At 36.9% G+C, this 22,199-nt stretch overlaps 2 protein-coding genes across 2 annotated transcripts; one reads left to right on the top strand and one right to left on the bottom strand.

Annotated features, from left to right (window-relative positions):
• Positions 1-415: 415 nt before the first annotated feature.
• On the bottom strand, positions 416-8,257 carry LOC109034206 (U6 small nuclear RNA (adenine-(43)-N(6))-methyltransferase). Its single transcript, XM_019047218.2, has 6 exons — positions 7,748-8,257; positions 6,216-6,426; positions 4,745-4,885; positions 3,425-3,677; positions 2,529-2,802; positions 416-1,022 (listed from the first exon to the last, which is right to left on the bottom strand). Exons 1-6 carry the CDS (start codon positions 7,832-7,834, stop codon positions 432-434), a joined length of 1,557 nt encoding a protein of 518 aa, XP_018902763.2. The 5' UTR covers positions 7,835-8,257; the 3' UTR covers positions 416-431.
• Positions 8,258-8,682: 425 nt separating this feature from the next.
• LOC109034209 (protein phosphatase methylesterase 1) lies at positions 8,683-22,172 on the top strand. Its single transcript, XM_019047223.2, has 9 exons — positions 8,683-9,042; positions 9,524-9,710; positions 10,563-10,672; positions 11,625-11,870; positions 12,675-12,740; positions 13,579-13,690; positions 14,754-14,931; positions 16,332-16,464; positions 18,335-22,172. Exons 1-9 carry the CDS (start codon positions 8,954-8,956, stop codon positions 18,351-18,353), a joined length of 1,140 nt encoding a protein of 379 aa, XP_018902768.2. The 5' UTR covers positions 8,683-8,953; the 3' UTR covers positions 18,354-22,172.
• Positions 22,173-22,199: the final 27 nt, after the last annotated feature.

Raw genomic sequence — 22,199 nt, 5'->3', positions numbered from 1 at the left:
CTCTCACCCGACGTCCACTGACAGTGACATGGCGAAAACGAAGCCAAAACCTTACTTTTGACCCTAACGTTGTGCTTACGTTCTTGTAACTTTTGCTGGGCGATTGCCTTTGGCCTTGTCTCCATAGGATGTGTTTTGTGGGATCTGTCGCAAGTTCGAATCGAACCTTCAGGAATGAAACTTCTGGGCTATTTCTCTGTTAAACAAAACAACACAATTTCTTATTCTTTTCTCTGAAAAGCTCTTAGGACACCACAAGGATTTTTCCTGGTGCTGTGATTAGTATTGACTGACTCAATATGTTTCCCAACTTTGCAAATGAGATTTCTCCTCGGGACAAACCCCACGAAACGTCCCATGGAGACAAGGCCTTTTGGAACTAAACAAGTTGAGGGAAAAAACTGAAGAATCAAAGTGAACATTCAGCGAGTTTAGATTGTATTTTGTTTCATATTATTTCTGATGTACAGTAAAACTTGGTTCATGGCTTCCTTACCACCAGTTCCATCACTGAAAAGCATATCCACAAGAACCTTCGTTTTCAGATCTCTTATTCCTAAAGTACAGCTTAGCAAAGGATCATTTCCAGCATAATCGAACCAACTCTTGCCATCGTCCAATCGCAATTTTTTAAGATTCTCATGATCTAGGTCTAAACCAGAATCTTGTTCCTCAAGAAGGGCTGGGCTCATTTTGCGTTTATTTGGCGAACTACACAAAGAGGAACTATAATCTTGTTCAGAAGTTTTGAGATAATTATCAGCTAATTTGTCAGTGGGTTTTCTCTCCATTCCTGATTCTGGTGAGAGGGATTCTGTGTCCACCATTATTGGTGAACTGGATCCGCTGTTAACTGCAGGATCATTGGATTCGTCAATGTCCATGCTGGTTGAATTTTCCTCAACAAGCTGCTTCCTTTTCGCCATTCGCCTTAATTTGCGTTGATGTGACCAGGTATTTTTATAGGCAGTTAGCTCAAACACTTTCAGGGAATTTTTTTTCTTCACTTCAGTATGTTTGATCTGTCAGAGAGAAATAGAAAAAGACAAAACCATAAGTTTCATGCCAAATATTGGACACAAGTAAGAGAAAAAATTGTGAGGATGAAGGGACTCCGGACAAATTTCTTGCAAAAAACATGATATTGATTCTGCCTATACATATTCATATTTTGCTTGATTCATACATTCATTCACACTACAATAATTAAGAAACAGAACAGGAATATACTTTTCATTTTTTGGTCCTGTTTCAGTTAATTTCACCCTTGCCATCATCTTGCATTGATAGCAGACAGTGTCGACTGATTAAATATTTAACTTTAAAAAGGCTACTGAAAATAACAAATACCAGGTGCCATGCCTATTCATCCGTAGATTTGTCCAGGAAAATGTATTAAAAGGTTTAGTGGTACTTTTTTGATTTGAAACTTAGTGACCCAGTCAGGGAAAAGAAGACTTTAGGTAAGGGAGTAAAATTTGATCGAATCGTCCGATATCTACTGAGATTGGCTCTGTATAGTTTGCTGGAACAAACATCTAAAAGTTCAAAAAAAAGTTAATTTTTAAAGTTCTCTTTTCAGAAAACTATGCTATATACATTTCTACGGGTACTAAAATATGGCCTAATTAAATTTAACTCCCCCACCTGGAGCTCTGCATTACCTGACTCCATCTGGGACTGGATTTAAAAGGAAGCTTTGGGGGCTGGAGCTCCGGGCAGCAATTTGCCGGGGTGGACAAATCACAGACACAAGGCAGCAGACATAAAAAGATACAGCTTACCACTTGGCTTTTGACCAAGGCGGTGACCAAGGAACATCATACAGAATCTAAAACTCGCCTAGCAGAACGAATGCAAAAACTTGGTTACAACGTTATTTTCCAAATTAAATTAACACTGTGACAACTCTGTGACGACATTGTGACCCTGTGGGAGGTTATTCCTTTTGGAATACGGGGAAGACAAAATCTGTCTCGAATACTGACGGAAGGTCAGTAAAATGCCACATTAAAACTTAAGAGAAAATAAAAACTTGACAGAATGGAGTTCTTGCATGTGTGAGACCTTTGCGATTTACTTATTTTTCCTTGAGTAAAATTTCAGGAGGGACTTGATGGCGCCACTGGTTTTCTCTGAAATCAACCCCCAGTCTCAAAGAAAGCTCTCAAATTTTAAGCCATAATGGAGGAGATACCTCACGCTACGTTGAAAGTCCACCTCTGTATACCTAGTCAAACTCTCCATGCACAGATAGGAAGTAAATACATTACTCCCCATCTGTGCATGGAGAATTGGACTAAATGTGGAGGTGGACTTTCAATGTAGCATGGGATATCCTCTCCATGATGGCCTGAATTTTCAGAGCTTTTCTTCAGCTTGAGAGTTGATTTCAGAGAAAACCAGCGGCATCATTGTGTTCCTTGCGAAATTTTCAAAAGAAAAGGCACTAAAATTGCAAATTTCCAACACATACGAGAACTTCATTAAGCTTTTGACAATGATTGGTTAAGCTTATGGGGTCTTACTTCAAGTTTGTCCAGAAGTGCTAGAACATCTTTTTCCACTGATTCTGGAGTATGAGGTGGGTGAAACTCCTGCTGTAGTGGTTTGTCTTTTGACTTCTTAGACACGGGAGCAGGGAGTAAACGGACACTTTTATCATAAGTCCAGGCAACTCCCCACCTCATTGTCCGGCCTTGAGAAAAAGTGGTCTGCGTGACTGATTCAACTGAGGTAGATTTCAGGAGGCTGACTAGTTTTTTTAGGTTGCTTTTTATGCCCACCATGCTTGTGTAGATCCTATTAAAAAAGAAATATAATGAAATGAGTAAGGAATCAATTACAATTAAAATCGATTATGATTTGAAGAATAATTTCTGAAAGGTTATGGCAAGGAGAAATCAATTAAATGCTAGCTGAGAAACTGTGCTTATGTTATAGATATTGTAAATAAAGAGAGCGGTGTGGGTAAGTAATTAAATGTACATGATGCATTACTGGAACAAAAAACTTATGGCACATTAATTACTTCCAAGGTTTCAAATAATCCTTAGAAAGCATTTTAATAATTTAGGGGCAAAATATACTTTGTCACCTGCTGGCCAAAACAGGTGTCACAAGCGCCAATTGCGCCCAGGCACTATGTTATCTACCATACGTTGCAAACTTGTCCAATTTATTGCAGAAAAACTATCAAACAGAATCACTTGAAAAAACAATGTGCAAAAGTTTAGACCTACTAGCCTACATTCTCGCATAAGCCTCATGTAACTGAGTCTAAAATTCACAAAAATTGAATGATACAGTGGACTCCTCATTACTTACAGTCCAGTTACCCATAGGTACCAAGAATTATACCAAACAACGCAAATGATTGGGATTCTACGATAGTTAAGAAATCAGAAAAAGTTTGCAAACTTACTTCACTTTATTTTGCAGTTTCTTGCTATCATGAATGATTCTACCAACAAAAGCAACTTCTCCACCTTCAGTCACGAGCTCGTTTTCAATGCCAGTGTGGGCATTCCTTGGAGGAGCTCTGGAGTTAGGCGATCTTGATTTCCCGGTAACTTCCTTCAGACTGCCGAAAAATGGAGGGTTGCACATGCAAAAGGTATAATCTTCTGCTTCATCAATTGCTCCATCTAGAATGGTTTCCTCGTTCACAAGCACCACTAAACAGAGAAAACAAACTTATAAGAATTTAATACCTGTGGGCTGATGGTTGAAATTGATAGACAAAAAAGACAAAGGGAAAATGGAGCGATCTTATTGGTTGAAACAAATGGTTGGTATAGAATAATGATAGGCTAACTATGTGGTTTCTCGAAGTTTCCATTGGTTGATCTAAGAATGTAACTCGACTGTTTTGCGGGGGTGCAGAAAGTTCTAGGCCTTCCCATTCTTTAAATTGGCCTCCTCATTTTAAAAACCTCCTTTTTCTCCAAAATATTCGAAAATATGACTTTTTTATGGCTCGAACGCATAAACTGGCGCTACTTTGAGCAAAGCAAGCAATTTCTACAGCAATTTTACGAAGAACACATGATTTTTATCACAGTTTTGCAAAAATAATCGCGATTTGGCCAGCTTTCTCATTTCCAAACACCATTTTTGGGGCTTTCTCATTTTCACAAGCGACAGATGGCGACCCACCCGGTCGTGTGGTCGAGAAGTTTTTGCACCCCTGCTCCTTCGTCCATCCCAACAACCCACTTTCACCAATACCGCTCAGTTTTCTCTTTGTCTCCTTCATCTAGATCACATTCAGTAATCAGCCTGTAGATCACATAAATATGAGGGGAAAAACCACAGTTTTATCTCTATCTCACTAGACAATCACCAGAAATGCTTCACGAAGGAGCAGCACATTAAAACCAAACTCAAGAGACCTGCTGACCCCCCTCCCCCCCAAACAACTCTTTAAGCATTCCGCACAGAAAAAAAAATACTGAAGCACATAAACGAATTGAAAATGTAGATACAATTTTCTCAGCAAGACAAACTTTTGTTTTCTTCCGAAGATTTCTTGAACATGAAAACTTTTTCGAAAGAGGAAATAGGCCTTCATCAAGGCAAGCAGTTTCATAATACAATTTTATAATGGTAAAAATAACTTAAACTTGACGTTGACTTTAAATCAAACACTTCTTTGTGCTTTTTCTGAGATGTTTGAGTGAATTTAAAAGGGTCTGTTTATCCCACTATGAACCTGAGTCTCTATTTTCAAAAAAGTACTTACCTTTTACTAAACTTTGCAAACTATTGATTTCCACATTTTTGAGAGCAGCTTGATAACTTGCTTGATCCGTTTCTGTGCCAAACATTCGCCAATTATTCTTCTTTGCGGCTAGCAAAGAATAAATACAGGATGCTCCGACTCCTAGGCAAAAAAGCAATTGTTTATGAAAACAACTGTTATAGAAAATCGTGGAACAAAAAAAGTGGCCTTAGCTCCATTAGAAGAGGTTTTCATAGCCTTGTCAGAGTAGACGAATAAAAAAGTTTGAGATGAAAAGGAGCCAGTAATTTTTAGATCCTTCATTTGAATCATGTTTCACAGAAATGCACCGCGTTGCATTTCGGAAAAATATTGGTTGGAAGTACATTTAAATTTAACTAGTAGTTAATTTTTCTCCTGTCAAAAATTTAAGGTCAAGAAAAAATATTTTGAAGTGCAAACAGTCTGTCACCTTTGTTGTTGACATTGAGTATTATGAGAGAATAAAATTTCATATTTTTTAATCTTGCTTCAAACTTGATGCGACTTTTTGGATTTCTGTTAAACTCTGCCAATTTAATGTAAATTCAATAGAATGTGCAATGTCTTCGCATGAACTTAAGGAGTGCAGAAAATGCCCGATTTCGCAATCCAAGGATTGTGCCAAGCATGTAGCATGATGTTGGATCATGAAACAATTAAAATAAAAACTCTTGTTTCCCCCTTTTTGTTCAGTACTTTAAAACATTGGGACAAATTGTAAATTTGACAGGAAAACCAGGCATTTGCCCAAAATATCGGATATATGATTGTGGGGCAAAAACTCCAGATCACAGAACTACGTACAGTCGGCATTTTGGAACATTCTGTACCCTTGGAGGATTTGTGTCTATGAGAGTTACTTAACTAAAAAATCTTACAGAAAAATTACAGCATATCTTTCTGTTACCATTCCTGAGCAGAATTTTTTTATTGTTTCACTCAGAACCAAAATCATCTTCTGATATGGCAGAACAATGTTGATTTCAGGTGTTTTTCTTTGCCAGAATATATGCATATTAAGTGTGTGAATAACAACGGTGATGCAGTCCAAAACATAGAGGGTCCATTTGCAGATGACAATTGATCAGGAGTCGCAAGGACAAAATATATAGGCATCTAGAACCCTGAACTTCAAATGGTGCATCATACATTTACCAATTGATAAAAACAATTTAAAATCATGTTTTGCTGACCTACTACAAAATCAAAAGAAAATTATTTTGCTTCTGTTGTGCTTTTTGCAGTTCTGAATGAATTGGAAGATATTGAATACGTGGTATACAATGCAAAGTAAAACTTAGTTCATTTGAGCAGAGAAGTATTGATCACAGTAATGAGTCAATCGATAAATCTAAAATTTTACTAAGTAAGTATTAAGGTCGATTTTAATGAGAAGTAAAGAGGGATTGGGGGATATAAATGAGAATTTAAAAAATACTTTTTAAGTTACCTATGTCAATGCCAACTGGATTTGAAAGGCCGGCATGTTCCAGTAAGTCTTCAATCCATAGGATATAGTTCAACCTTAGAGGTAATGTTGGAACCAGTTTTTCAGGAGGTAACTCAATATTCAGTTGAAAATCTTTGATGAGAAGTACCTTCAGTAAGACCCGAAGGGCATCTTGATTCTTGAAGTCAATTTGTACCTTTCCATTCAAATCCTGAAACAAAGCACCAATTAGGTAAGAGAGAGCTTATATTTGAAGACGTCAATTATACTGACCATCATTCAGGTACAGTTCGTAAGTATGGTTGAAAATTGTTGAAATTTATGGCCAAATCGAGATGATCAAACTTTTCAATTGACAAAGGTAGATGGAAAGTTGGATGCAAAAAATTTGATTCTGCTGCCGTTGCCACGCGATATTGTCATGAGCCAAATATGGACATTCAGGTGTTCCGATCAGCTTCCAGTTCTGGAAGATACGCAGCCTCATCCAATTTTCCATTCAATTGGCTTTGTAAATTTGATGGAAAGTTGGATGGACAGTTGGAATGAAAGCCCAATTCACACTATCAAACTTTGCATCCAACATGATTGAACAAAAAGTTCGATGGAAAGTTGGACGAAAAGAAAATTGATTCAATTACCGATGCAGTGTGATATCGTTATCAGCCTGCAGTTCATGGAGATACAGCTTTGGCTCATTATGATTGGAAGATTTCGTTTCAACTTTGGCGCCGCCAATTGGATGGGAAGTTGAACGAAGAGTTGAATGTAACGTCACATTCAAGTTTTCATCAAATTGTCGTTTTCTCTCGCCAGCATCACATTATCCAACTTTTTATTTGACAAGTTGCATCCAAAAGTTAGATGAAAAGTTTGATACTGTGAGTTGGGCTTTAGATTCATGTTTTCATTCAACTTTCTATCTCATTACAGTGTCCTTGTGGCAGAGTCAAATGATCCAACTTCTCATACAACAAAAGCAGAAGAAAAATGAAAAGTTTGATTGTCTGAATTGAACTTAAGTGGCATAGACTCTGTTAAAATTTGGAGTACCTACTCCTTCACTCACAACACCACGTAAGACAACATATGAAGCATTTTCCGCACTCGTCCAGGCACCTGCGGGGCGATTATTGAAATGATATCGACTGTATGTCAGCGCTTTGTCGTGTCGCGCCATCGACTAAGCAATTGCCTAGTCGATGGCGCGACACGACAAAGCGCTGACATACAGTCGATATCATTTCAATAATCGCCCCGCTGCATAGAAATATCAGAAGTTTTTCATAAGAGTCAGTAAGACAAGATGGTTGGTAAGAAAAATTAATACAGTTCAAAATACTGAAACATTATGATAGACAAACATACAACTCTGAGACTGACTGTCAACCTACAAGTGCATATATCTAAAACTTGGAACAAAAAAGTGAAGGGCTGCGGCAATAGGGAATGCCTTTAAATACGATATAAAAATCTATGGGCCCTAGTTTTCTGCAATTAGATTACATCCTTACTTAATAAAAACTACTCACAGGTTTGGCATAGGGACGCAGCTCTGGAAATTGCAGCGCTAGTTCTTTGAAATTTGGTGGAGTACGATAGATATTTCTGGGATGCATCGCAGGAAAAGGAAGCAATGATGATGTGGACCAAAAGAAGATGAGAGTACACTAATATGAAAACAATTTGAGGAGCTTCCAACTTGCAGAATGATACGATGGTTGTTAGCAAAAAAATGAGATATCTTTTATCAGATATCACACTGGACGCTTCTTCATGATAAGAGTCACATGCACCATGCACTCTGGAGAACCGTTGACAACTGATTACTGATAAGAGAATTCTTGACACCTCGTGGTTAGGATGGACAACGATGGCTCCGTTTTCTTCGTTCTACGAACAACTCCTTTACGTTATTTTCATTACATTTGAATTTTAGTAAAATATGAAAATGATACACGGAGAAAATAGAGAAAGTGCGTTACGGTTTTCAATGAATACGATTACGTTTATTTAAGGGACTCTAGTTTATTTACGTTACTTTTTGTTTGTGACGCGATATTTCTAGGACAGTTAGTATAAAAATACGCACTTTCAGCTCCGGAATCTTCATAAACAGTCAAAAAGGTCAACCGGAATCCCGCACCGGAATCTTCACAAACAGTCAAAAAGGTCAAAACGCACCCGGTTTTACCCTCGCAGTCATATGCATTTTCCGAAGAATATACACTATTTTATGTGATGAATCGTTAAAAAGTGACAGTCAGTGAAGAAAGCGTGATAAAAAATATGCCGATTTATGGTTCCTCTCCTCTCAATCAATTTCTTTTATTGGATTTTACTTGAAAAATGTATGACCACTTTATTTGACCCATTTTTTCTGTGTACTGCTGCAAGGAGCCACTACTATTTATTCCAAAAACATCATCCTAGAAGTTTGTTGACAACTATCAGTTGTTTTCTTTTTAGGTTAAAATTTCCTCCAGCCTGCTTCTGATTCATTGCTAAATTCTCTAATTGTCAAATTCTAGTGGCTTTAGCTGTTTTGTTTTCTTTCAGTTTTCTTTCTTGTTTCACTCTTCAACTCTCCGTGCTCTCAGGAGTGAATTTTTTTATCTATGTGAGTATGTTTATGCACTTAGAAAAAAAGTTTCGATTATAATCGTTACCTTTGCATGGTATGATCGAAGAAGCATCACTGATTTACAAATTTTGAGATTTTCAGCCACTTTTTCAACATGTCAGCGTTTCACAAGTCTTTCATGCAATCAAAATTGCCACCTCTGATGGAGGGGTCCTCTGGCACCCTCCCACCGACAGGGACAAGGTAAATAATTGATTATTTTATTTACTTTTTATGCTGAACTAAAGATGGCAGATCTTCTGTTGCAACCTAAAATTGCGTAAACTTAGCTGGCGTACACTCTAGTAATTATACAAATAGCTATTTTATAGACTTTTCATCGCACTCTATACATTGAGAAAGTATGGCAATGGCAGTAAGTGGTCATGCGTTTTTTCCTCACAAGTTATAAGACCTGACTGGGTATTCTGTCCATACCAGGAAGAAAAATCTTCCAAAGCATCTTTACAATGTAGCAAACTTTAGTAAGTGTGTTGTTGATCTTTTAGCATGAATACGATTCCGGATAATGCGGAATAAATTGTGACTATTTCCTAATCAAAGGCTGTTGGATCTCGGGTGAACCAAACCGCCAGATGCCAAATGAGGAATGGTTCTTAAAACTAACTGTCAATGAAATCCTAAATCCTTCTCACCAAAAGTAAATCCTTTTTTCCACTTTCAGTCGAATTGGCCGGAGACAGCAGAAGTACGACTATGCACCAGTACATTGGGACAAATATTTTCGTGGTCGAAATGTTGTTACAGTGGGTGGTAACAAATTCTGCACCTATTCAAATGGTGATTCAGGTCCTCTTTTGGTTCTTCTGCATGGTGGCGGATTCAGTGCGCTTACATGGGCTCTGTTTTCAGTAAGTGTTTCTTCTATTTGGGTGCAAATGAAGTCCATGTGCTTCTGCATCAAGAAATTTGCAGGAATAGTTGTGTGAAATAGTTCAAGACTGCTAAAATGTTCAAATGCGTACAAAATTAAGAGGGAACAACAGGTGTGAAGAGGAGCCTATCAGAAATTGGGAGCAGTCCAAGAAATCGCCTAAGACTCCATTTAAAGCTAGAAGCAGTCGGGCAATTAATGTTCTGCGGTTAAATTTCTTTACGTAATATGATTTCCACTTGGAGCAGCATTGCTTAAAATGAGTTAATTCATGGCAAATTTTAGGAAAAATCCCGTGTCTGCCCCAGAGTTGGGCGCGAATAATTCGGCAATTCTGAAATTGGTGTGGCAACTCTGACTAGATGCTCGGTCCTCAGATTTCTCTACCTTATAAGATGGATCAATCATCAAATTATTCTTCCGATTGACGATTGATTGGACATTGCTGATTGACCAAATAATTTCTGAATTATTTTTTCCCAACTTCGGTCTGCTCCAGGCTGAGTCATGTTGTTTTCCCTGCACTGACCTCCATTTATGCTAGCCTTTAGGCAGAAAATTATCTCTGAATCACTTTTCAAACTTATCTTAAAACTTGAGTCATCTGTTTAACAAATGGGTTATATTGTACTTTTCTAATGAGGATAAACTTCTCTGGTATGAATGCGTTTACATATTGGTGAAGAGTCATTGATCTCATCAAACTTCGGATAACTATTGACTTGTTGATTTCATCAATTCTGCAAATAGTAAACAGCAAGGAGTTACTGTAAAAAGAAGTGTGAAGTTTACAATCAGAATTCCTTGATGGATTTTTTCTCTTTTTCAGGTTGACATAGTTGAAGCTGTTGAATGCCAAGTACTGGCAATTGACCTGCGGGGTCATGGAGACACAGAAACAACAGCAGATAATGACCTTACAATTGAAACTCTCTCCAAGTAAGTCTTGCTTTGTATTCCCCACTTGCTTAAAATTTAAGGTAGTGTGAAGGAGTTTTTGATCTCCCAATACCGACAGGTAAACAAAAATTTTACCATCAATATTCTGCTCATTGAAAATATTTGAGCAGGTATTGTAAAAATTTCATATCGACTATCAAATTAAATTAACTCTGAGAATGTAACTATCCTCACTTTTTCTAAAATACGATAGCCTTTAACAAAGTTGATGATGAAGTCTAATCTCAGGCATCATTAAATTATTTTGGATGTGGCTGACAGTTTTGGACTTTCTAAAGGTATGCATCAAAACTCCTCAGTAATGAAAACATTGAATGGGGCATTGTGAGGAGTTAAAGTGATTTTTTTTCCATGAGCATACACATCCATAGGGAAGGAACCCTATTATATGGAGGCATATTTTTCTAGGAGAGCAATTTTTATGAATATGAGTGCAAAATCTGTATTTGTGTTTTCAGCAGGCAAGTCTCTCTAGAACTCCACAGAATAGTTTGATGGGTGTGTAGTTAATTTTTAGATTAATATAATTGTGGCATAGACAGTGAAAAAAGGTATATTTTAATCTATCAATTTTGATTGACTGGTTCTTTCTTTTAATCTCCGATAGGTTGTAAAATGGGTAACTGGCTTTAAACATAAACACAAAATTTACCAGAAAGAACCAGTGAACAACATGCTTCCCTACCAAGAAAAACCTCCTTTAACCATTTTGAGCCCTGAAGACAGCAGATTAAACAATTTTTGAAGTGAAACTTCCCATTTTTATATCTCTGGTTAGGTTTGGGAATTTTTTTTGCCAAAGTTTAGACGAAACAATAGTAGTACTTGCTTATGAAAGTTTAATATTTTGGGATCAAAAGCCATTTTCTTGTTAACAATCACCAACTCAAATTTTGATCGTGTGAATCACAAAGAATTTGGTTTTTTCTAGAGATGTTGCGGATGTCATCAATACGATCTACCCATCAGACTCGCCACCAATTATTCTCGTAGGACACAGTATGGGAGGAGCAGTTGCAGTACACGTTGCAGACTTGTCACATACCCTAGATATAATTGGCTTAGTTGTGATTGATGTTGTTGAAGGCACAGCGATGGACGCACTGTCGAGCATGCAGTCTTTCCTTCGGAACCGGCCTAAGAGTTTCAGCTCTATTGAAGAGGCTATCTCGTGGAGGTTTGTTCACTTTTTCAGCGCATGGAAACAAGAGGGCATGAATAGATCAGAGATAAATTAAGGATGAATGTGGACGGTGGATTAATCCCTCTGCTCTGTGGATGTGAATGATCCAGGGCTAAAATTTTCAATCAAAATCCATCACTTCTTCCTTGTGGGTGTTCTTTCAGTGCTTGTCTTAAAATCTAGATCAGGAGATAATCAGCTCGTAATGAGGATCAATAAGGAAATTTTGATATTAACAATTCCCATTTAGATTTTTCATGTTGAAAACCGAATCGTAGGTTCATTGAAGTATGAATAACAATTCTCAAAAATTAGCAGGACAATCAGCCTCTTTGATTCTGTATTTTTGTATGAAAGGCTCTCTGATTTTGATTGTGAAAAGTGTCAACTTTTAGAATAACAGTCCAAGAGCCCGACAACATTTTATGACAAACTCTGGACACAAGCTTTAACCACTTAAATCTACACTTACTCAGAGAATGGTTGTCTGCCATAATGGCACATGCTACAACATGGCCAATGACCATTTTCGTTATCAGTGCATTTAAGGCTATTGATTTAAGTAGTCAAAACATGTGTCCCGAGTTTGTCACGCAATGTCATCAGGCTCTTGAACTATAATTAGCAACCTTTCTTCCTCATAGTTTTGCTTTGTTTCCCACTGAAAAGAAAGAACTCCTGAATACACAGAAGAAGAATACACTCATATTTCTCATTGGTTTTCCATCATTCTCTGTCGTTGTATTAACCAAGTTACATTTTTTTCCTCTCTCCTAATTTTGTTTGCTTGATTTTCAGTGTGCGCAATCATCAAGTAAGGAATATTGAATCAGCAAAAGTTTCAGTTCCAGGACAAATCAAGAAGTAAGTATTGACATTACACTTATGTTAAGACAAATATTTCCCCCATTTGGACTTTGTTTCATCTTATTTAATTTTTCAGAGCTAGCGTAAAAGGAAAGTGACAGTGAGATGGAAAAGACTTTTTGGCAAATCCAATTAGGAAGAATAAATTAAATTACTTTTCTCTAACTTTCTGTGGAAAAAGCAGAAAAAAGAGGAAGGAATTAGTCAGAAAGAATTCTAATATTCAAAAGTATTATATACCTCGAATGTGTTGATCATCCAGAACTGCTTATGCATGTTATCTAAAGGCAAAATACAAACAATCATACTTGATTTCACCTATTTTACTACCCTCCCCCTCCATTATTTACAAAATACTTTGTAAATTATTTTTAGTAATTTTTTTTTATAATGAGGAACTTTATTATAATATTTAGCTATCTTCACTCAATACATCAACTATTAATGTGTTTTTACACGTGTGTGTGTTCCTGTCACGCCAGGAAAATAAACAAAAAAATTGTAAACTGTGGTGAACAATCAGGGAAACTTTAAAATTAAGGTGAAAATATTGTTTGCCCAAATTTTGCATGTAAAATACAATACTGGTCCCAACTTAAGTGCAACATGCATTGATGTGAGACCAAACAGCATGGAACAACCATTTGTTGATAAAAATTTGGTTTGTACTCAAACCCAGCACCTCGAACACCTTGGAACACCTCGATGATGGGCCATGATTCGGCAGTTGCTGTGTTGAAAAGCAGTCTCAACACACTCCAATTTTTTGAAAAAGGCAGAATAACTTCTAACCTTGAAATTAGTCATACATCAGGGATTTATTTACTTTTTACAGTGCTGCAACCGGGGTAAATCTCAGTGCAGCTGGAGAAGTGAAGTCATCAAGAATCATAGAATCGTCTGGATCAGAGAAATCGAAGGAAGATGAGGTTGACTTCAAAGCACCGGTGAGTGACAACCTACCAAATATCTGTAACGTATATGGATTTTATGTCTTATTGTTAGTCTTAAAGTATGTAAACTTATTTGGCGTGAACTCTGATTCCCAACATCGCAACACCACTAGATTGGTGATTACTGGAAGCTCTGTGTCGCCCAGCGGGGAAAAAAGACAGACGCCCCATGCCTTTGAATTCTAGAATTTTGCGTTTCGACCACCTTATAAAGTCCAAGAATATAGCCATGAAATTATTTGTGGTTAGGTAAAAACTTGAGCTAGAATTTGGCTGTCAGATTCTAATGATATCTTTATCCGTCAATTCCAATTTCTCTTAATCAGCTTTCCAATATTTTATGTTAAAAATATGACCTATCCAATCACCAATTCAGTTTAAGCAATGTATCCCTATCATTCTCTGGTACCCCTAGCTTCTCACAGGCAGAGTTCAAAACCTGGTGTCGGATTCATTCTAATTTTAGTCTTCATGATGACATTGCTGCGGTCTTGTGGTCACCTCTAACTTATGTTATCTGTGACTCTCGATCCGATTACTTCAGCTATGTTACTTGACTGTAACTCATCATAATGCTTTACCCTCCGCCACCTCTTCCCAAAAATTAAGTGCATTGACTGAGAATTCTAGAAAAATCCTAGCTCGATGTGTGGTGTATATAGCATGTGTGCTCCTTTCATATATTATACCAAGGCATCGTGCAATTTTCGTTTCGCATGACCGAAGGACAACTCAACTTCTGCTTTCAAAGGGGTCTAAACTCAACTCTCATTACAGTTATTTATAGCCCTCTATTTTTTCTGCACTGATTCAATTACACCCACGGAGACGAAATTTTTTAAAACTGAAGGAAAACCACCCTAATTATTTTTGTATCATTTCGCTTAACACCTCTTGCTTCATTCTACTGCTATGTAGTGGTAGCAAAGATTCACATTCACCTTCTAGACTATTACATCTGTAATTTAGGGCTGACTCCATTAATGTAGGAACTTAATTTTGCATTTTAAAGTATAAGAATGTGTAAATTAATAATATTTACTGTATTACACCACAGGAGCCAGCTGCAATAGGACCGTATACATGGAGGATTGACCTTTGTGCCACAGAAAAATACTGGTCTGGCTGGTTTCAAGGACTTTCAAAAAGTTTTCTTAAGTGTCCTGAGCAGAAACTCCTAATACTAGCGAATGTAGACCGATTAGATAGAGATTTAACCGTTGGTCAGATGCAAGGTGAGCAACTGTGTGATTGAAATTCTGATTGCATTATTTTTATGAGTTTGCTGGGGATCAAATCCCCATCTTTGAAAGATTATTGGATCTATAGACATGGTAGGATCACAAAACATGTTTCCTCATCAGAATTCTCCGCCAAACGTGTTGAACTCATTGGAAATGTTCAAATTCAATTCATAAGGGAGAAAGTGGCATGTGTAGTCATGGCAAGTGTTTCACTGGCTAAGGGAGAAATCAGTGTAGGTCTATTTAACCATCAAAATAAAACATGAATTTTCTGCAAATGACGGAAGACCAGTGCACAAAAATCTTTTCCTCTCCTGTGGTACACAGTCTTTCCAAATCTTCCAGAAAAATTCATACACCCAGAAAATTATATTATTGCAAAGCACAATGGAAATATATCAGTGCCCAATTTGATTCTAGTAGACTAATGTATGGTATTTTAATGATCAAAAATTTTGGATTGATAAACTTAGCAAATGCTTGTCTATAATCTTTTTCTACTTCTGCTAATGATGAGCAGGGCAACGGTCCTGTTTGTCAAGCTCTTAAGGAAGGAGCACATATAAATCTATCACCAATAAATATAAGATTCGTCAAAAGTAAAAAAAAAAAAAACCATAAAGCACTCATTACCCACTTGTTTATAATGCAACATTGTCAATATTGTTTGAGCTAAATCCTGATTTCAATATGTCCATGAAATTATGATTTGTGCATGTATCAAGTGAAGTTTTGATGAGAAAATATGACGTAAGTGCTTGATTTCTAACTGTGATTAGTGATCCATTGTCATGTTTTCATTTATTGCTATGAATCAATAAACTTAGAAGCTCAGAAAGAGGTCTGTGCCTACTTTCTAAATGGTTTTATAAATTGCAAAAATGACTGTATTTGATCGTCATTCTCATAATGTTTGATATTTTCATCCAACTTTAGTAATTTTAATCCATAAATAACAGTATTTATGTCTTCATTGACTGCTAGATGTGTGAGTTTAGCTACCCACAGCTTTACGAAAGAAATCCACTTGTTGATCAATTTTTGTATTTATTGTATTTACTTAGATAGGCTTTATCTTAAATATGGAAGATGTCAACCCAAACTTCTCCCTCCTCAATAGAAAAAAATAAAATATAATTCAGAAAAAAATATTTTACGACCTCCTATGTTTGACTCCAATGGTTCAATACTCAACTTCTGATAACTCTCCCATTCCGATTTGTAAGTTTTGAGAAAATCTGTTTTGATCCAGGAACTTTGAAAAGTACATAATCCAAAACCGCCAACTCCGACTCCTAATAAAGAGGATTTGGGGTTCCCTACAAAAGACTGCAGTTATATACTTTCAAGGAACCATTTTGGCCCCGAATAATGATCCTTTTTTATTCCAGGTAAATTCGGAATGCATGTACTACCCAGGTGTGGACATGCAGTCCATGAAGATGACCCTGATAAAGTGGCAGGTGTGATTGCCAATTTTCTAGTCCGTAACAAATTTGCTGAACCCACCTCTAAGTTTATCAAGTAAGTACGTTATAAGAAGATGTCTTTATTGGCACATAATTTCACAGATGATGATATTTTAAAATCTGCAGAAATGAAAGAAAATTCAAAATTAGTGTGCTGTTTCTATCCTAATATTTTTTTTTTGCAGGTTATCCTCTGTAATAAAGAAGTTGTTCAGTATTCATGTTCAATTAAGCTGACAATAGTACCGAATTTTAGTTACCTATTATGAAATCGAGAATTGCTCTTTTGTCATTTTGCCATTACTAAAACTCTACAAACTCTACTACAATTTTGGCCGCTTTCACACTATTCGGTTTGTCGTCCGGCAGCCCGAATCGGTGAGCAGGTAGAAAATCGTGACCCGGGTCGCGGAGCATTAGCGCGAATGGAGCCTTTCACACTTTCCCGGTCCGGTTTTTCATACGCCGGCGTGCCGTGTGTCAGTGGCTCACTCCTTGACCCGAATCGGTTGCCTGATGGGTTGAAAGAGCATTGCGGCCAATGGAACCTTTCACACTCAACCCGGCGGCCCGTCCGGATTCCGCCGAAATTATCGAGCAATGCACACAGTCAATATCACGTCTGCAAGAGCCCAGAGAATGAGGCTTCAAGGAATGGGGCATTTTAATATTTTGGCGTGAGCTGCGGTTACACCATGCATCTATGCTAATTGAAGCTCCATTCCAAACTCATTCCAAGACATTCCAAATTCTGCAATTTCGCAAAGGCTTCTCGACTTCACCTGGTAGCCAGGTATTTTAGTTTGGCACTGACCGTTATTGCACGTGCAGCTGCAAATCTTTTCGCGGCTTTCATTCCAAGTAAAAAATTGAACCTTCAATTTTTATTTTCGGTGCTTAAAAAGTCTGGTGGCAATCGAAATAATAAATAAATAATCAAAAAAGAAAGAAATTAATAATTTCGAAAGATTAAATTAATTTAAACAGAAAGAAATTAATAAATAATTAATAAAGAAAAAATAAGTAATTATCTAAACAACTTTTTTCCGTCCTTCTGGAGTTCGCGGTATAATGTGACAAAAGCACCATTAAATTCCTTTGAACATTTGGATTGCATTTAGCAAAAAGGAGCCGCCTCGATTACAGTGTTTTCGAAACCGTAAAATTATTTTTTTCTTTTGAAAATAATAAATGTTTGTACGGTATTACAACTTACACAATTATTTCCCTTTGAAATTAACAATTATTTAGTGGGATGTAAAAACTACTTGCATTTTGGGAGCTTTTTTAGATAAGTATAAAGAAGCAACATTTTAACAACACTGTATTTGCGCTGGTTCCTTTTTGCTAAATGCGATTCATTTAAAATATGTATCCACACCTCATAAGGGCGACGTCTCTTCAATCTGCGGTACAAACACTATTTCGCGATAGCTGCAAGTGGACCCATGGTCAAAACGGCATGGACTGCATGTGGCGAAAATCATATTTTCCGTGAAATGTATGAAAATCGGATAGCGCGCCGAATAAGTGTGAAAAGGTCGCTGGACATTCGGATCTCCTCCACCCGGTTTTCTACCTGCTCACCGATTCGGGCTGCCGGACGAAAAACCGCATAGTGTGAAACCGGCCTTTGCCATTAGGTTCTAAAACTCTCTCAGACTAAGGCCTATAAAACAAAAAAGGCCCTGTAGTACGAAAGCCACTTGTTTTACACGAGGAGGAATACACTGGCATTTTTACAGGCATTTCAATGGCCAGAGTGCGAAACTTAACTTGCATTGTAGGCTTCCTGTCATACTTTATTTTATAATACAATATTTTGAGGAATGATTAAGTTGCCGGAAACAATAGGTCTCTCATTCTCCTCTTGTTCCTTCTGGTTAAGAATAATGACTTTAAAAAAAGTGTTTTTCTTTTTACAGATTACTGCCTGGTTGTTAAAAAAAAGTATTGGAACCAAGAATGGCTATCTTTGACATGATGGTACTTTCAATAGATCAAAGTTGTTTGAAAGAGGAAAATTACAAATTCTCATCAATGTAATTCAGAGCGTTTCAATGTCATAACTGACCTGATTTTGAAGAGGAAATGTACAAGAATACTTTTAGTTTATTATGGTGCCTCCTAATCAATGTTCAATTAGGGGTGTACTTATTGAGTCGTTTCATCAGCATAATTGAGAACACCACTTGCATACAAGCTAAGGCTCTAATAGCTCCTATCAGCTTTTTGGATACTCCATACCCTGGATTACTCTGTAGGATCGATAGAATATTGATCGGTAAGGGTCAGAGGTTGAAAAATCTTTCTTTTTCCATGCTGAGTCAGGCCTTTGGACCTGGGTGGATTAATGGGTATAGGAGCAGCCCATACATATGAAGGCCGTTCTTGCATCCACCAACGTGGCAAAATTATTTTTGGTTTGTGTGGAAGCTTGATTTTTCAACCTGACTGCTATCATGCGACTGTGCAAATTTTTCATCAACTTGCTATATTTTTCATACCATCATACCATTTTCAAACATAAATCAACCAAATTTTAGTCATTACAATGATTCAATGTCAGTAACGAGGGAGGAGAAAGGTGCTAAATTCCTGTGGCATAATTTAGTTTAGTCAGAATCGGTATTCTCTCATTTTGCGTTAATCATTTGTGATCAATCATTATGATTTATACTTCACATATTTTAACCAAAATGATTATAGGGTGGAAGAAAGGCCTATAAAATGACTTTTTAAATTAAATATACTATAGCAAAAACCATTAATGTATCGCAACATCCACAGGACATCCTTCAATAGAAGGATTAGGTCACAGAAAAACGGGGAACCTGCAAAGCTCAGTCCACGTACATCATAAACAAAACTTTGAGAGCGTTTTTCTCATCATGCAGTTTCTAGATACAGGCCCCTATTCTTGCAGTGCCCTCAGTGGCCGAATTTCATTGAATTATACAATTGTGTTAATAGTCGTTAAAAATGTAATTTCTTAAATTGAATTTAGAATTACTTAAATTTTTTTTAAATTGTAATTTTTATAGTTTATTTAGTATTTATTTATTAAATTATTATTTATTTGTATAATATGTAGAGCAGACCAAAAAAGACGATCACAACAATAACAGCTTATTAGCAAATAATACTGCCATTAACTTAAAATATGACCATATGTGAGAACAAAACAAAAGTATTATAATGTGAAGAGGACTGAAAATTAGAGCGGAAAAGAAAACTCACGTAGCAAAAAGAGGCATTAGAGCAATGGTTTAAGAATTAGAAATTTCAAAAAGTACTGAATTCTCAGCAAATTCTAGTCAAGAGTATTAAGAAAGAAGTTTTCCCATCCTATGGTTAACTTGGTGTGTAACTGATTTTGTACCTTTAAGTAGAGATTCTCCTTATACGAGGGTCATCCAAAAAGTAAGTTTCCCTACCTTGTATCTTCCGGACGAAAAGAGATAAATCAAATCGGTAAAAAGGCACATATTAGGCATACTCTAAGCTTTAAGACAAGCTCAAGTTTTTGAAAATTGGTCAAGGGGTTCGCGAGTAAACTTAATTTTACTGAGACAACCTCCTGTCGCCGCGTGCCCACCTCCGGGGTCAGGATGCGCGGAGAGTCGATTATAGAAGACTCGGGTTATCGCCTCTATACATCACGTCAATAAGAAATTTTAAAGTTTCCTTTGAGTAACTACCTTAGTAGTAGTTAGTATTAGTTACCTTACTTTTTAACGTAGTCTCCACATCTTCTTTGACTTTTTTGGTATCCTTACAGCAGCTTCTTGACGCCTCCGCGTAGAGATCCCGTCTTGGCTCCGAAACTAGTCATTGACAGCGATCTGCAATCCCAAATCAGTTGCTTTGGGTAGAGAAATTTTCCCCCAATCCTTCAAATTTTCGTACTTTAGCTTCATGTGACTTTCATTATTGTTCCCGAGCGGAAAAACTTCCACGATGGAAGCGATTTTCAACCGATTCAGAGGTGCAGATCGCTGTCAATGACTGGTTTCAGAATCAAGGCGAAAGCTTCTACGCGGAAGGCATCAAACAGCTTTTATGATGATACCAGAAATATCAAAAAAGATGTGGAGACTATGTCAAAAAGTAAGGTAAGGCCTACTCAATGAAAACTTTAAAATTTCTTGTTGATGTGATGTATAGAGGCGACAACCCGAGTCTTCTATTATTGACTCTCCGCGCATCCTGATCCCGGAGGTGGGCACGCGGCGACAGGAGGTTGTCTCAGTAAAATTAAGTTTACTCGCGAACCCCTTGACCAATTTTCAAAAACTTGAGCTTGTCTTAAAGCTTAGAGTATGCCTAATATGTGCCTTTTTACCGATTTGATTTATCTCTTTTCGTTCGGAGGATACAAGGTAGGGAAACTTACTTTTTGGATGACCCTCGTAATTTTGGTACAACAGTGATTTGTCTTGGACCAAATTTGGCTGAGCTTTCTCAATGATGTGTTCTGGAAATTTCTATCCTTCTTAGAAAAGGAAGGTTAAAATGTTCCTCAGGGCCTGAATTGGATTTTTTCAACAAGCCGCGAAGAAGAAAGGATTTTTGTGCTGCAAACTTTATCCATTATCATGTTTTGTTGATCTGCCACTGATTCCAGGGGATGACTTAGCCCATAGATTTGTTTTTTCAGTAGTCCCTTCTAACTTGACTGAGGAAATAAAATATGCTGTCAGAGAAATTGTGAAGTTAAACAGGATCTCCTAAGGAACAAGTGTGTAGACTAAGTCACTCTTGCATGCTTTGTAATCATCAACTAGAAAAGCATTTCTGAAGTGAAACTCCTAAACCGTATATCTCGGTTTGCGACGTTGCAGACTTCCTGTCATACTTTATTTATATTTTTTAAATGAAGAATTAAATTGTAGTTCTTAAAAGCTTCTGTGATTTTTCTTTTTTATGCGAAGTACATAAATTCTTGGAACTCCAAGGAAAGATGTCGATTATTTCTGCTTCAAAAATATAAAATCGGAGTGGAGATTTTTCAATACCACAAACAAGATACGTGGTTTGGGAATTTTACTGTGGATATTGATCAAAGTTTAAGGGATGAAAAATCTTCCTTTCAGTCTTGTGTCATCAGAAGTGAATAAAAATACTGAGGAACATCTCGAGAATCTGTTTTTCCCGTCGGATGTAAATGTCCAAAACACATCACCTATATCAGTCTGATGATAATCGCAGTTACTTATTTCAAAATTATTTCACAGATTTCTTTTTTCTTCCGCATGAAAAGTTTCTAAATTGTTTAAAAATTAACTAAAGCATTGTGAAGGGTAACTTACTAATTATTTCACCCAAGTGGTTGAGTAAAACAAAATAAAATTGTAAAGTTGAGACCCTCTATAAAATTTGTCTTGAAAAAAGGCAAAACCGTAAATTATTAGAAAGCTAGCAGATTTTCTAGGCCGCAAATGCCAGATGGCAGAGCCTACATTTAGTGGTAATGTTGTCTGGATTGGTTTTGGTAGTTCGATGTTTCTTTTCCTGTTTTATGATGTCTGCTTACAAATTTCAATTGTTAGTGAAGTTCACTTTGCAATGTCCGCCTGATTTCTATTATTTCCTCTCTTTTTCCGTTTATTTTTATATTTTTAAGGTTACTTTTTCGTTTTATGCAATCGTCTTGGCCATTGTCAGTTGTCACCTTACAATGTACAACTGTTCTATTTTAAGTGGCTATCCCGTTGACAATGAAATGGAACTGAATAAAATTACTCATTTTTCAGAGTAACATACCATGGGAACTTCTTATTTCACAAC

The sequence above is a fragment of the Bemisia tabaci genome, chromosome 2 (assembly GCF_918797505.1).
Source record: "Bemisia tabaci chromosome 2, PGI_BMITA_v3".
In the NCBI taxonomy this organism is placed as follows: domain Eukaryota; kingdom Metazoa; phylum Arthropoda; class Insecta; order Hemiptera; family Aleyrodidae; genus Bemisia; species Bemisia tabaci.
The sequence above is the reverse complement of the archived record's forward strand: the minus strand, read 5'-3'. Positions and strand labels throughout refer to the sequence as shown.